Source organism: Lactuca serriola, chromosome 8, assembly GCF_051521515.1.
Source record: "Lactuca serriola cultivar US96UC23 chromosome 8, Lser_US96UC23_V15, whole genome shotgun sequence".
NCBI classification, from domain to species: domain Eukaryota; kingdom Viridiplantae; phylum Streptophyta; class Magnoliopsida; order Asterales; family Asteraceae; genus Lactuca; species Lactuca serriola.
This window is the reverse complement of record NC_136415.1, coordinates 56287836-56302069: the sequence shown is the minus strand read 5'-3', so window position 1 is coordinate 56302069 and position 14234 is coordinate 56287836. Positions and strand designations below refer to the sequence as shown.

General features: G+C 36.7%; 1 protein-coding gene across 1 annotated transcript; it reads right to left on the bottom strand.

Moving 5' to 3' along the window:
* Window positions 1–503: 503 nt before the first annotated feature.
* LOC145070864 (alpha-xylosidase 1-like) lies at window positions 504–4210 on the bottom strand. The gene is made up of 3 exons (XM_079017823.1): window positions 3897–4210; window positions 2961–3646; window positions 504–2589 (listed from the first exon to the last, which is right to left on the bottom strand). Exons 1-3 carry the CDS (start codon window positions 4142–4144, stop codon window positions 707–709), a joined length of 2817 nt encoding a protein of 938 aa, XP_078873949.1. The 5' UTR covers window positions 4145–4210; the 3' UTR covers window positions 504–706.
* Between the last annotated feature and the right edge of the window lie 10024 nt (window positions 4211–14234).

Genomic DNA, 14234 nt, shown 5'->3' with positions numbered 1-14234 from the left:
ACTTTGCACCACTCTTCTCGCCGTGATTCATCCATGCTTGTCAATTCAAAACCATAATGTTGATTTTCTTAAAATGTTCACTACTTCCAATAGTTAATAAGAAAGTTTTTCAAACTAAAGTCATAATCAGTAAGTGTTATATAACTTGGTGATTTAAGAATTAAACGTTTCAAGATCAAAAAAAAATGTCCTATGTTCAAATATCATTCAAATTTATGATGGTCTACCATTCTAGAAAAACATTAGTGTGTTTGAAATGACTATTGACATATATGACCAAATACAATATTCTTTGCTCATTACCATTTCTTTCAATATAACTTTTAATCATTTAATGTAATAAAAATTATTTTTGTATAAAACATTAAATAAAAATAATAAGTTTGTTGTATTGAATGTTTAAAGAAGGCATATGTTTTTTAATCATTTAATCTAATAAAATTAATAACTATATATTCTTTCTTTTTGCAATTAACACCAACATATATAAAAAAAACTTTAGATTAAAAACCTAAAATAACATTTGCATTTGCAAAATAACATTAATAAAATTCTCTTATTACATCAAATTCCGATGCCAAAAGGAGGAATCACTTGCATTTTAGTCCCTCTCGTTTCGCCAAATTGTCTAAAAACCCTCAAAAATAAAAAAAGAAAATAGAAAAGACAAAATAACGGAAAATTTCCATGACAAGCCCCTTAACAATTAACTAATTCCCAAAGTCCACGACATTGTAAATTGTTTACCAACTGGTAAAGCCAGCCCTCCAATCTCCACCATGACACTCTTGTTCTCCTCCTCTCCTACCTTTTTCATCTCATTTAAAAACTTATGCTCGGTTTCCACCATCTTAAATTTTGACACATCCAAAATACCTGCATTTCCCTCGACATCAATCGCAAATTGTCCACCAATCCCGGCTAACCCTACCACGGTAACTTTCTCGATCACCCAACCTTTATCGAGAGCATAATTACTGTCTGTGACATCCGACCACACCTTTACATTTTCTTTTGATGCAGACGCGTAAAATTCAACATAAGTTGATTGACCGTTCCCAAGACTCATATCGGGAAGCTCGTCGTCATCGAGGTATAACTTTCCTTTAGCTCGGGCCTCAGTGGCCCCCGCTGGGAAAGTTACTATAAGAGTAAATGGTGTCATTTTTGCTTCTTTTGAGATCAAACCTCCCCTTTGCATTGGGAGGATGGTGTTTTGGTATAGGTGGACATTGATCACGTGTAATGGAGCATCTAGTGTGACGGTTTGGGTTTCTTTTGAAATGATTGCTTGACTAAGGTCAAACAGATTATACCATGTTCCAGGTGGGAACACGGCTGACACATTGGTTTGACCTTGGTCAAGAACCGGTGAGATCATGAGACTCTCACCAAGCAAGAACTGTGTGCTTAATCCATATAGTTCTTGGATGTTGGGGAACGAGAAAAAGATTGGCCGCGCGATGGGTGCTCCCGTCGTGTGCGCCTCGTAAGTCAATGTGTACAGGTATGGAAGCAGCTTGTAACGCATACCTAATGCATTGCGAGCTGACTCCGCTACTGTTTCCCATTGGTAAAGCTCTTGTCGTGGAGAATAGTAGTTCGCGTGGTCTCGCGAAAAAGGGTAAAAAGCACCGAGTTCAATCCAACGGTTACATAATTCTTCCGTTGGTTGTGGGTAAAACCCGCATATGTCCGACCCAACCATAGGAATACCGAAAATCCCGAAATTCAACATGGTATGAATCGAATACTTTAGATCATTCCACGTCCCTTGGTTATCACCCGTCCAATGAGCAGTATAATGACCCGATCCAACAAATGTGGATCGAGACAATATAAACGGGCGTTTCCCTTGAAGCGCTTGCAACGCCTTGTGAGTCGCAATCGCGTGAGTAAACCCATACATGCTATGAGCATCATACTCCCGGACACCATTGTAATGAACCGCACTTGTAGCAATAGTCTTGTACCCAATCGGGACATGGGTACCGGATGCATTGATCTTATAAGGCGGGTCATCCCATTTTGTTTTCGTTATATTCTTGCAATCCAAACAACAAATCCAACCGGGACCCGTCCCGGTTGGACACTGCTTCCCTTGTGGAAGAGTACACAAACCCGAACAAAAATTCGAAGCTTCGTTCATATCGATCCACAACCCGTCCACCGGAACAATCTCATGAAACCGCCGGACTTCATCCCCCCACCATGACACGGTGGCAGGGTTTAGAAAATCCGGGAAGTTGACTGCACCCGGCCAAACCTGAGCAAGATAAGGCTTACCATCGTACTTTATAAAGACATCTTTTGCAAGACCACGTTGGTAAGTTCCATAAGAGGAATTAACACCGATTCCAGGGTCTATAATGACGATGTATTTCATACCACGAGCGTGGATTCTCTGCAAGAAATCTTGGAGTTTCGGTTGTGGGTAAGCGGTGGGGTTGAGGGTGAAGTCTTTGTGGCCATCCATGTGATCATCGTCGTTCCAAATAACGTCGAGTGGAATGTTAGCTTTGTTGTAATTTTCAACCACATCTTCCACCACCGATAAATTGTGGTAACCCCATCTACATTGATGAAATCCTGTAATCATAAAAAAGTTTCGATCTTTATTACTTTCTTGAAAATGAAAATCTGTTTATAAAATAATCAACATTATCTATGAATTATAATTAAATAAATAATAAAAAGATTCCTCCCCTTTTTTAGTTGGTGAGTCAAAGACTTTACGACACAGAAGTACACAACAATGGAAAAAAAAGATCATTTTACAAGATCGAAAAATCTTTGTCTTTTAATCCTTTTTCTATTTTATTAAATCAGTTTTTAAGATGCATTATGAAGTTGTACATTACAACTTCACAAAGCATTCAGTTTGCAACATGGGATACCTGGTGGCGGTGGCTAAAATAAGAGAAAAATACGACAACCGGTAAACTGTAAACTGTACTAACCAAGGGACCAGTATGGCATAGGCGCCGGTCGGCCAACGAGCTGAGTGTACTGATCCACCACCGCAAGCGGCGAAGGTCCCGAGAAGAAGTAAAAGTCGAAAATACCCCCAATCACTTTATACGTCAAAGAGTTGCCTCTGTAAAGTACATCCATTCCATTACTGTTCAACAACAGAACTCCGTGTGCATAAGCTTCTCCACCCACATTCCTCAAATCCATGTACATCGGATGTGACCCATACAAATCCATATTCAGGTTAATCGCCGATTGATCCGTCGTCCACAACGTGTATGGCTCGTTAGGGTTGAGTTTGATCCCGTGTGGCTGCGTGTTCTCTCCTAAACCATACAACGACGCGTCTTTTGGAAGCGAGGTTGAGATCTCTAAGTATTGATCTTTGAACACCAAGGAGTTGTAGGGTGAAGATTGGTCGGAAGTGGAGTTGAATAGCGTCTCGCCGTTTGATTTCCTTCTCACGGCGAACGAGAATGGGTTGGAGATGCAGCTGAAGATTAACTCGCCGCCGGAGAATTCGGAGACGGTGATTGGGTTTTTCCTTGACCGGCCGATGGTTTGTGTCGACGGCGTCGGAGGTCGGTCTCTTGGTAAGATATCGTACGGCACTTCCCATCGTTGCTGCTGTGCATCGCTTATGTGCACCCTCAACCGGTCGTCGGTTTCATGCCTGAAACCAAAAGCTTCATGTTAAACACAAATAACAATTTCCAATATTTGCCCATTTGATTTCATTTATTAACCTTTCACCCCCTACATTTCTGAAAAGGGTATCCTAGATGGCTAGATCCGGTTTATTTACACAACGACTGTCTTTTCTAGGGGGGTAAAGTGGAATATGTAGATACTTTATGGGGTTGAAAGTGAAATATATTAAAGAAGGGAAAGTAAAGATGGTGGGTGAGTCAGTTGAAGCTTACTTGATGTACAACTGCAAGAAAGGGATGTCAGCGCCATAGATGTAGTTTCTCCGGTTGACTTGAAGACGGCCGACGAGACCACCGTCAGGCGACTCTTGAAGGGATACCAGAGTGTAGCCATTGCCAATCTTGGTGGGTGGTGATGTCGTTGCCGGAGTGCTTTGGGAAAAGGAAGGAGGTATACATGAAGATATGATAAGTAACAGTGTAAGGTGAAAGATGGCCTGTGCCGGAGAAGAAGACACCATTGTTGGTGTTTGGGGGTGGTGGTGCTGTTGAGAAGGCTACAGAGAGGTGTATATATATAGGCAGAATGGAGGGAAGGGTTTAGGGTAGTGATAAGATAATGGTGGTATGCTAAAGATCATGTGAGTATTTGGTCCCACGCAATACATCAAGACAAGCTTTGATTGTGGTAAGTTGGAATTAGGGTTTGTATTTATGTTCAGGTTCCATTTTAAAAAACACCACACTTTTTGGACTGGTTCGTTTTTTGTATATATTAATTGCGGTGGATGAAAGGTAGTTATGGGTAATGCAAAGTGAGCTTTTCTTGTTAATTTTAGATAAGTAGTTTATTTCTCAAAATAATAGTAAAACGGAAGCGATGATGATATAATAAAAATAACAATCATTTTCAAAATAAAAATAAAAAAAAAAGTAAATTCTACAATGCCTACATAAACTGGTCATAATACTTACATTGGAGTTAAATTTCGGAACACTAACAATATTTCGATATATCCGGGTTTAGACCTTCTATGTGGAATTTCGTACCTTAACCATTAGGTTCTAATTTTGAGGGAAAAATGATAAACTGCATCATTTGAGTAGCTCCTGTGAACCCGTACTAAGACATATGTTCGTTTAATCATGGAATATTAACAATATTTTAGATGTATTGTTGTTTCAACTTTGAGCATCTTGTGTGGAATTATGCACATCAATTACTTATGCCCATGTTTTAACTTCTCCAACCAGATAATATTATTTAGGTTAAATTAAGTTTCGCAAGATGCTTTTATTTTGCAAAATATGGAGATTTTTGTTATATAAGAGCATTTCCAACACATTCCTAAACTCTATTTTTTTTTCGATTTTTTCCTCCATTCTCCTTCAACCCTATCTCATTTTCATCTCAATTTTTGGAGATAGAACAATATTCCCCTCATATTTGGGAGAATACTATTAATATCTCCAAAAATAGAGTTGAAGTTTCGATTGTTGATTTTAGTCCCTCTTTTTTATATATTCCTAGTTTATTTTATCTACTAATTATAATTCAAATGCAATATTTAATATTTGTAATATCAGGTTATATACTAATTTATAACAATTTAATCATATAAATATAGCGTTTAATATTTATTTATTGAATTCACATACAAAATTAAATATATACTTATCACTTGAAATACGGTAATGTAATTTATAAAAATTTATAATTGAAATATATCTTACAAACACGATAACATATTCTAATAAAACACCTACTACTACATGACATAGTGACTACATGCATTATTTTACATAATATAGTAATCGATATGATCGTGATCTTGACATATTTATTATAAATATAATATTATTTAATTAATAGTTATTTATAATAAATTAATAATTAGTTCAAATTTATTATATATAAACATTTTATTTATGATAATATAATCTTTAATATTATTGTAATGAAAAAATATAATATATATTTGTTGAAATCTAATTAACAGAGAGTGCATTTTACAATATATATATATATATATATATATATATATATATATATATATATATATATATATATATATATATATATATATAATAGTTATAAAAGTAGAATATTTTAGGAATATACTTTTTGGGTAAAAAAATGGGGTACAAAATAGAGTATGGTTGGAAATGAAACATTATTTATCTTATTTTTTATTATATTTATAGTGAAAATGTAGATGGGTTGGAGATAGTTTAATTATAGTATATTTGGTGGCAAGAGTTTCAAAACTTTTATCTTCGTAACTCTTAAAAAAACCTGAATTAAGGAAAAAAATTTATTGATGAATACAATATTAAAACTATTATTTTAAGCAAAAAAAAACTTTTAATCTAAAAGCTGGTTCATTTACCATTTGTGAGTTTTTAGTTTTATATTTTTTTTATATTATTTTATACATTTTATAAATCATGTTATTTCAATCGAGAGGTAATTCACAAAACAAAATACCTAGAAAATTTCTTAGTATTAAAGAGGCATGGGAGAAAGTTGATGGCATTTTGGTGCATATGACACTTTAGATTTGATTAATCATTCTTTAATTTTCCTTAGGATATAACCCTTTATGGTTGGCTAATTTGATGTTAAGAAAGTTATATGAGGAAGCATCGACGAAATTTGTAATTTAACTAGGACGGGAAAATGATATGAGGAAACATTAAGGAAAAGACATGACATTATATATATATATATATATATATATATATATATATATATATATATATATATATATATATAGGTAAAAGATTGTAACATTATTATTATTATTATTTTATATATATATATATATATATATATATATATATATATATATATATATATATATATATATTGTGATTGTAGATGATTTTACAAGGTTTACTTGGGTGTTCTTCCTTCGGCTGAAGTCAGAAACATCCTCGGAACTTATCAACTTTATAACTTTTATCAAAGGAATTGAAGTTCTCGTCAAACTACCAGTGCGACGAATCCAAAGTCACAATGGTTCGGAATTTACCAACACCACTATTGAGAAATTCCTCACCGATAAAGGTATTGATCACAACTTCTCAGCTCCCTATACTCCACAACAAAATGGTGTCGTCGAAAGATGCAACAGAACACTAGTTGAAGCTGCTCAATCCATGCTTAACTTTGCAAATCTTCCACTCTATCTCTGGGCCGAAGCCGTGTCAATAGCCTACTTCACTCAGAATCGAAGTATCATCAATCAACACCTCAATATGACACTGTACGAAGCTATGAACGGTCGTAGGCCGAGTATCTATTTCCTTTATGTTTTCGGATGCAGATGCTTCATCAAAAACAACCGTGATTAGCTTAAAAAGTTTCATCCCAAAGCCGATGAAGAAATCTTTCTTGGATACTCGGCCAAATCAAAAGCTTACCGAAATCTAAACTGTCGAACTCGTGTTCTTGAAGAAAGTTTTGATGTCACATTTGATGACAACTATGTTCGTAAATCTGGCCCAACTCATGCTACAACCCACATCATGGATTCTGATGCTCCAACCCCAGGATTTCCAAACTCACAAACAATCTATGAAGTTGACTTTGAAACTCTGTTCGGACCTTCAGAAACAACAATTGATCCGGAATCTCGAAGAAGACAAACCTCGACAACTGAAGCTCCTAATTCTCAAAATGTTTCATGTCCGACACCCAGTTTTCCTCCATTTGATTCCGAACCATTTCAACATTCTTATATTGAGGGGGAAAATGGTCAGCCCTCCCTTGAATCACATGTGGATGAGACCTTTGCACCTGTAGCCCGTATTGAAACTATCAAAATCTTTCTTACTTATGTAGTTCATAAAAGCTTTAAGGTTTACCAAATGGACGTCAAAAGTGCTTTTCTTAATGGTGAACTGGATACTGAAGTATATCTCCAACAACCTCCTAATTTTTTTTCAATCCCTCATATCCGAACTACTGCTACAAACTCCGAAAAACTGTTTATGGCCTCAAGCAAGTTCCTCGCGCCTGGTACGAGACTCTCACCAACTTCCTCAAGTGTTCTGGTTTTCTAAGAGGTATTCTCGATACCACCTTGTTCCGAAGGTCAAATGGAAAACATCTCTTTCTTGTCTAAATATACGTTGATGATATCATTTTTAGATCCACGGATCCATCAATGGTTGTCGATTTTTCTAAGTTAATGATCAATCGATTCCAAATGAGTATGAATTGTGAATTGAGCTTTTTCCTCGGTCTTCAAGTAAAGAAAACCAATAGAGGAATATTCATTCACTAAGAAAAGTACATCTCGATGGATACATGTGCCTCTGCCAAGGTAGCTATGGGTTCCGGACACAAAATCTTCTCGGTCCCATCAGGTGTTTCTATTGATGAAAAGAAATACAGAAGAATGATTGGGTCGCTACTTTACCTAACAACAAGTCGTCCGAACATTATGTTTGTTACGTGTTTATGTGCCAGATTTCAAGTCAATCCAAAGATGTCTGATATCTTAGCGGTTAAGCAAACATTACGATACCTCAAAGGTACAAAGAGTCTCAGAATTTTGTATCTAGAAAATGAAAGTTACCTCCTACAAGCATATTCCGATTCAAACTATGGCAGTCTTCAATTGGACAGAAAAAACACCTCTGGTGACTGTCAATTTTTGGGTGGAAGACTGGTTTGGTGGTCATCTAAGAAACAGAATTGCATTGCACTCTCAAAAGCCGAAGTTGAATACATTGCTGCTGCTAGTTGCACCTCTCAAGTTCTTTGGATGAAATCACAACTTTTGGACTATGGATACTGGTTTCAACAGATTCCAATCTATTGTGATTCGCAAAGTGCCATTGTTATCTCACACAATCCAATTCAACAATCTATGATGAAGCACATCGATATACAGTACCATTTCATTAAAGATCATGTTTTAAATGGTAACATCGAACGTATTTTTATTCCATCTGATGATGAGATTGCCGATGTATTTACGAAGGCATTAGACGAAACCAAATTTAATGGTTTTTCAACAAAAAGGGTATGATGATGTCTGATCCCCAGTTCTTTCAAGAGGTTTGCACTATCTGATGGCAACATCAAAAACTGGAGTAGTTCTGAAGGCAATTACTGTCCCCCCCCCCCCCCCCCCCGGGATCAATTAGGATCATTTCACTCGTCTTTTTTTCTGACCACCTCTTCCAGTTTTAAGTTGTATAATTTACCTTGTCTCTTGAAGTTCATGACCAATATAGTCACATTAGTATTTTGCTAATCACTCCTTGGAACATACTTCATAAATATGATAAGATGATCATCTCAGAATTCAAGTCCAAAACGGTATTGAATTTTCATCTCACTACTATATCCGAGATCAGATCCTTCTTGTCTCGGGGTCTCAAAATATGTTTAACAAGTGTCCACTAAGATCTTCCTTTCTTATACCTCTAATATTCATTTCGAGTCTATGCAATCTCATACTATATATAATGTACTAAGTGTTTACATTCTTAACTTGGAAGTATCTTATGACAATCCATCTTGGAACTTTCCTGCTCCAAGATCCTTTTTATAAATTCATCTCAGACTCTCTCTGCTTCGAGATCTTTTTGTCAATCCATCTCGGAACATTCATGCTCCGAGATCATTTTCCAAATTTATCTCGGATTCTTTCCTGCTCCGAGATCTCTCACTTCGAAGAAGTTCAAAAGGTTATTTCATCGTTATTAATGACATGTTTTTCTTAATAACCCAAACGGTTATTTTTTTTAATGATGATTATCCTTAATCCTTGAAACAAGCACCTTTTTGCACACGTATCAATAAAGTGCACATCACGTTAATCAAACGACGGTTTCCCTTTTACATGTCTTTCCACTGTGTAATATTTCCTTGCAGGTCAACTCATTCCAAATGTGGAAACACATTTAATGCACCTACTATCCATATCAGGATTTGAACATTACACCCTTTTACCAGACCCGCTTTATTCCAACCTATATAAACCCCATTGAAACCCCTTTTGCACTTTACACTCTCAAACCTTTTCCATTTTACTCTCTCTCTCTCTCTCTCTCTCTCTCTCTCTCTCTCTTCAAAACCGTGTTCTTTAAGCTCTCATACCTACAACAATGGATTCCTCTTAGTCCGCTCCCAAAATCACGAAAACCGCTCCCAAGAAGAAATCATCCAAGGGGTATGCTTCAAGTTCATCAACTGAATCCTTTCTCAGGGATACCATGCAACTTTTCTCGTTGGATCTCATGTACTACGATGAGTCCATCCGGGTCATGATCGAGTTCATTGCTCACCACCCCATCTCCGTTCCTCTCACAAAGATCCTGATCCACCCCTTCCTCTTTGATTTCTTCATACAACATTTGAACACATCAAAATTGAAGGTGATGTACTCGAAATGGTGATTTTTGGAGATCGAATTGGTCCAGTGTGTAAGAAGACCTTCCTTGATGCAATTGGTATGCCTGAAAACCCTAAAAGGTTTTAAAGTTCAAGAACCCACTCCTGAAGAATTTCAATCGTTTCTTAACGACATTGGCTACGACGGTGAATTCAAGGCCAAAACTTTCAAAAAATTGGCGTCGAGATCTCTCCGGAAAGCACGACGGCACAAACACTATGAGCAAAGACTGGCTCTATGTTGTCTACAACATATACTCCAGAAAGTCAAATGCCGACGATATTACTGAAGTCTTATGGCAAGACTTTCGGAAGTTCTCTGTCACCAGAAAGCCACTTGAAATTCCGAGTCTGAGGATCTGGGCACTCACCATTCAACAACTCTACAAGGTCTGGAAGGAACCCATACCAGTCGACACTTTTTCGAAGGTGGTATTTCTTTCATTTAAGGCAATTAAAACTTATAGACTTCCGAACCAATCTGCCTTGTCCCACGCAAAGACTGCCACTACATATGTTGACCACTCTGTCATTCGGGTCCCTTTATTTGAAACATCACTTGGCAACCTCGATTTTTTATAGGCCTACACAGTCTACCCCGGTCACCGTTGATCCCACCTCAGATGTGGCCAAACCAGTCTTGTCTGGTGGAAAGAAGATAAAAGCTGCTAAAAGAAAGACTTCACCCTCAAAACCCAAAGCCAGAAAGAGAACCAAAGTCGACACTTCCTCTCAAAAAGAATGTGTCAAAGACATTCTGACTGAATCTGGTCATCTGCTCACCCCACCTACCCAATCTTCTGAAGTACCCTTCGGAGTTTCAAAAGACACTGCACAAACTCATGGGGAGTCTCCTCTTAATCCACCCTCACCTTCCATAAAGATGATGTTGGTGGTAACCATAGTTCCTTGCACCCCCATGGAACAAACACACGTGTCATCTTGGAAATCCCCCTTCTTTCACACAAGCACGATCTAAGACCCCTGTCTTGGATCCCACCTCGGATGCCACAACTGGTCTGATACCTGGTAAAGGTACATGACGACCAAGTTCTAATGATCCACTATGGTCAGATTTCGTTAACAGAGCGCATACAAGGAATCTCGAGCTTACCAGATCACAGGTTGAAGCTACTCTTATTTCGATGAGGAATAGAGCAATCCAGAGAAATCTTCCATTTGTTGCTCCATTCGATGAAGTTGCTGACTTAGAGTTTGCATCTAGAGAGACTGGTCACGACAACATCATCTCGGACTACACTACGAAGTCTCCCCACCATGATGCACTCCATCCTGATCCTGATGAGGAACACTCATCCGAATTTACGTTCGATGATGATCATGCTTCCATTACTGCTCATATTGTTCGCTCCTCCATTCCTCTTTTCCAGAAACCATCATCCTCCAGATCAACGTATGACTTTGGACTATCCCCGTCTTCGTCCGAACCAGATGATGAAGAGATTCAAGATGAAGGAGAAGCCAAAACCCATTCCCGAGGATGATCAAGTAACCACTGTAAACAATACAGGTCCTTCCGAACCACCGGTGAATCAAGATGACAATAAAGCCAAGACTGCGAGTTCATCTTTGGACGTGGGATCACCAGCCGACAACTATCCTGACCCCTTTCCCCTGTTGGAACTTCATGAGAATATGTATGCTACATTCTCCAAGGTCGATTCTCTTGATAAGTTTATGGCCAAGCTCGATTCAAAGATATATACCAAAGTGTCAAGCCTCGACACTAAACTTGATGCCATTCTTCTCTACATCTTTAAATTCAAGAAATCTGGTCCCTCGGATGAAGAGAGAAAATACCAGTTAGATCAGCTCATCTCCCTCCGACTCAAGCACACAGTTGAGGAGGTCAAACAAACATATAATGCTCAAAGTCTACGACGACATGATTAGTGCTACCGATGAACTAATCAAACCAACTCATGTTAGCCATGAAAAGCAGATTCAGAGAATGGAGAAAGGTATTAAGAAGAAATATGAGATGAACATGATAATGCAACAAGTGTTGATCAAACTCCTCCGAGCATGTTGGAGCATTGTGGAAGTTCGAAACAACAAATTTGATGAAATGCTCTCAATTCTTGCATCCATGTTTAATCACTTGAAAGCTCATGCTCCCACAGTTGAAGCTTATGATGCCCTAACCCTGCAAATGAACACAAGTTTTTAGAAAGTGTTTGAACAACTTTCAGAGTTTTAGCGTTTAGCCATACTTTCCTTGGCTGTAGGGCATCCAATGCAAGAAGGGGAGAAGGACCCAGTAGACAAGAACCACCCATCTCATGGAAGCCTGCCTCGGGTACGTCATCTTAATAATAGTTGCACATTTCCGAAGCCACCAGAACGTTGAAACCAACATCGAAGCCTATAATGTTTCCCTGAGTTTTCTCAAAGACTATGTTGCTGAGTTCTGTCGATGTGAATTTGAGTTAGCCCACTTGTTCGGAACTAAAAAAGTTTTTGGCAAAGATTGATTTCAAGTTACCAGAAGTAGAGTTTTTGGCGAAAGGGCCATTTGATGAACCAGTGCTAGGGTACGTCTACTTGCAGAAAAAGACAAACTAGAAGGATTTCTTCCGAGAGTTATTAATCATGCAACTAATTCAGATGCCCCCAAACATGTGAAGTCCAAATTCATAAGCCAACTTTAGTGGTATCTTGAAGTCCTGGATTGGTTGTATAGGGCATATGTGTTTATCGAGGAAGAAGCCAACTGAATTGACAAGATTGGTAAGTTCATTTAGGGGGAGATTATTGGAACTTGAAAGTGAACCTTTAGCAATCACAAGAATGTGAAGGTCCAAAGTCAGTCTTGAGTCTGAGATGTGAAGTGGTATGAGATAAGCTTTTGGTACGAGATGGAGTATAGTCCGAAGTGGAATGAAGATCCGAGATCAGTTATGTGTTTGAACATTTATACTTGTCTTTTATGTGATGTAACATTTCATAATACTTAGCCTTTTGTGTAAGTTAGATAATCAGATGTCAGAAACAAGTTAATATCTAGTCCTATGTTTGTATCACAAGTTTGTACGATGTACCTCCTTTCCTATATAAGGAGTGTTTTGAATGGTAAGTAATATAACGGGTTGCTCTTCCAAAGATAGCTAAAACTTCATTTATTAACTTTCACTTTAATCTCACATCAAAATATTTCACTACATTCTCATTGTTCATTTATTATCTTTACATTTATCATACTCAAACTTTCTTCATTAAACACTTGTGTACTTTGTTGATCATTTACTTCAAGTCTCGACTGGTTATACCAGACTTGACTAAAACATTAATTAAGAGCAGACATCGATCTTTTGATTAACTCAAGGTTTGAATTTTCAAACCCTGGCCTTGCGTATCGTTATTTGAACTCACACATGCCAGTATTAGGTTTGTCGTTTATGTCACTGACGAAATAGGTGGTAAAGAATTGTTCTCAGTCTTCACCATTTTTTGAATGTCACCGGAACCTGACTATATATATATATATATATATATATATATATATATATATATATATATATATATATATATATATATATATATATATATATGCACAAGTTCAACAAGGAACCATTTGAAACAATACAACCAAGGAACCATCACTTTTTAAAGTTTTAGATTTTATTATTTATTGAAACAAAATTCTAAAAATATATAAATTCATAACTTTTTATCTTCTTTCCATTGATATCAAATTTGATATTTTTTTTTTACTTTTCTTATCTGGTCAGATTCACATTGTGAATTTACACTGTAAATCATTAATTTCATAGAAAATCATTGTATGACTCTTCATAAATTCACAATGTGAATATACACAGATTCACAGTGTGAATCTGCACAGATTTCACAGGGTGAATTTGTGTGAATCTGCATAGATTTCAAAGGGTGAATTTATATAGATTCACAAAGTGAATCTGAACAGATCAAAATTTTTTTTATCAAATTTGATATCAATGGATAGAGGATAAAAAGTTATGAATATTTATATTTTTACTTTTTTTTATGACAAATTCGCTTTCAAAATTGAGAAAAAAGATTGGTTCTTTGGTTCTAAGGTTTAAAATGGTTCCTTGTTGAACCCAACCTTATATATATATATATATATATATATATATATATATATATATATATATGAACTGAAAATATTATGATCCTTAATATTTTTTATTAAAAAT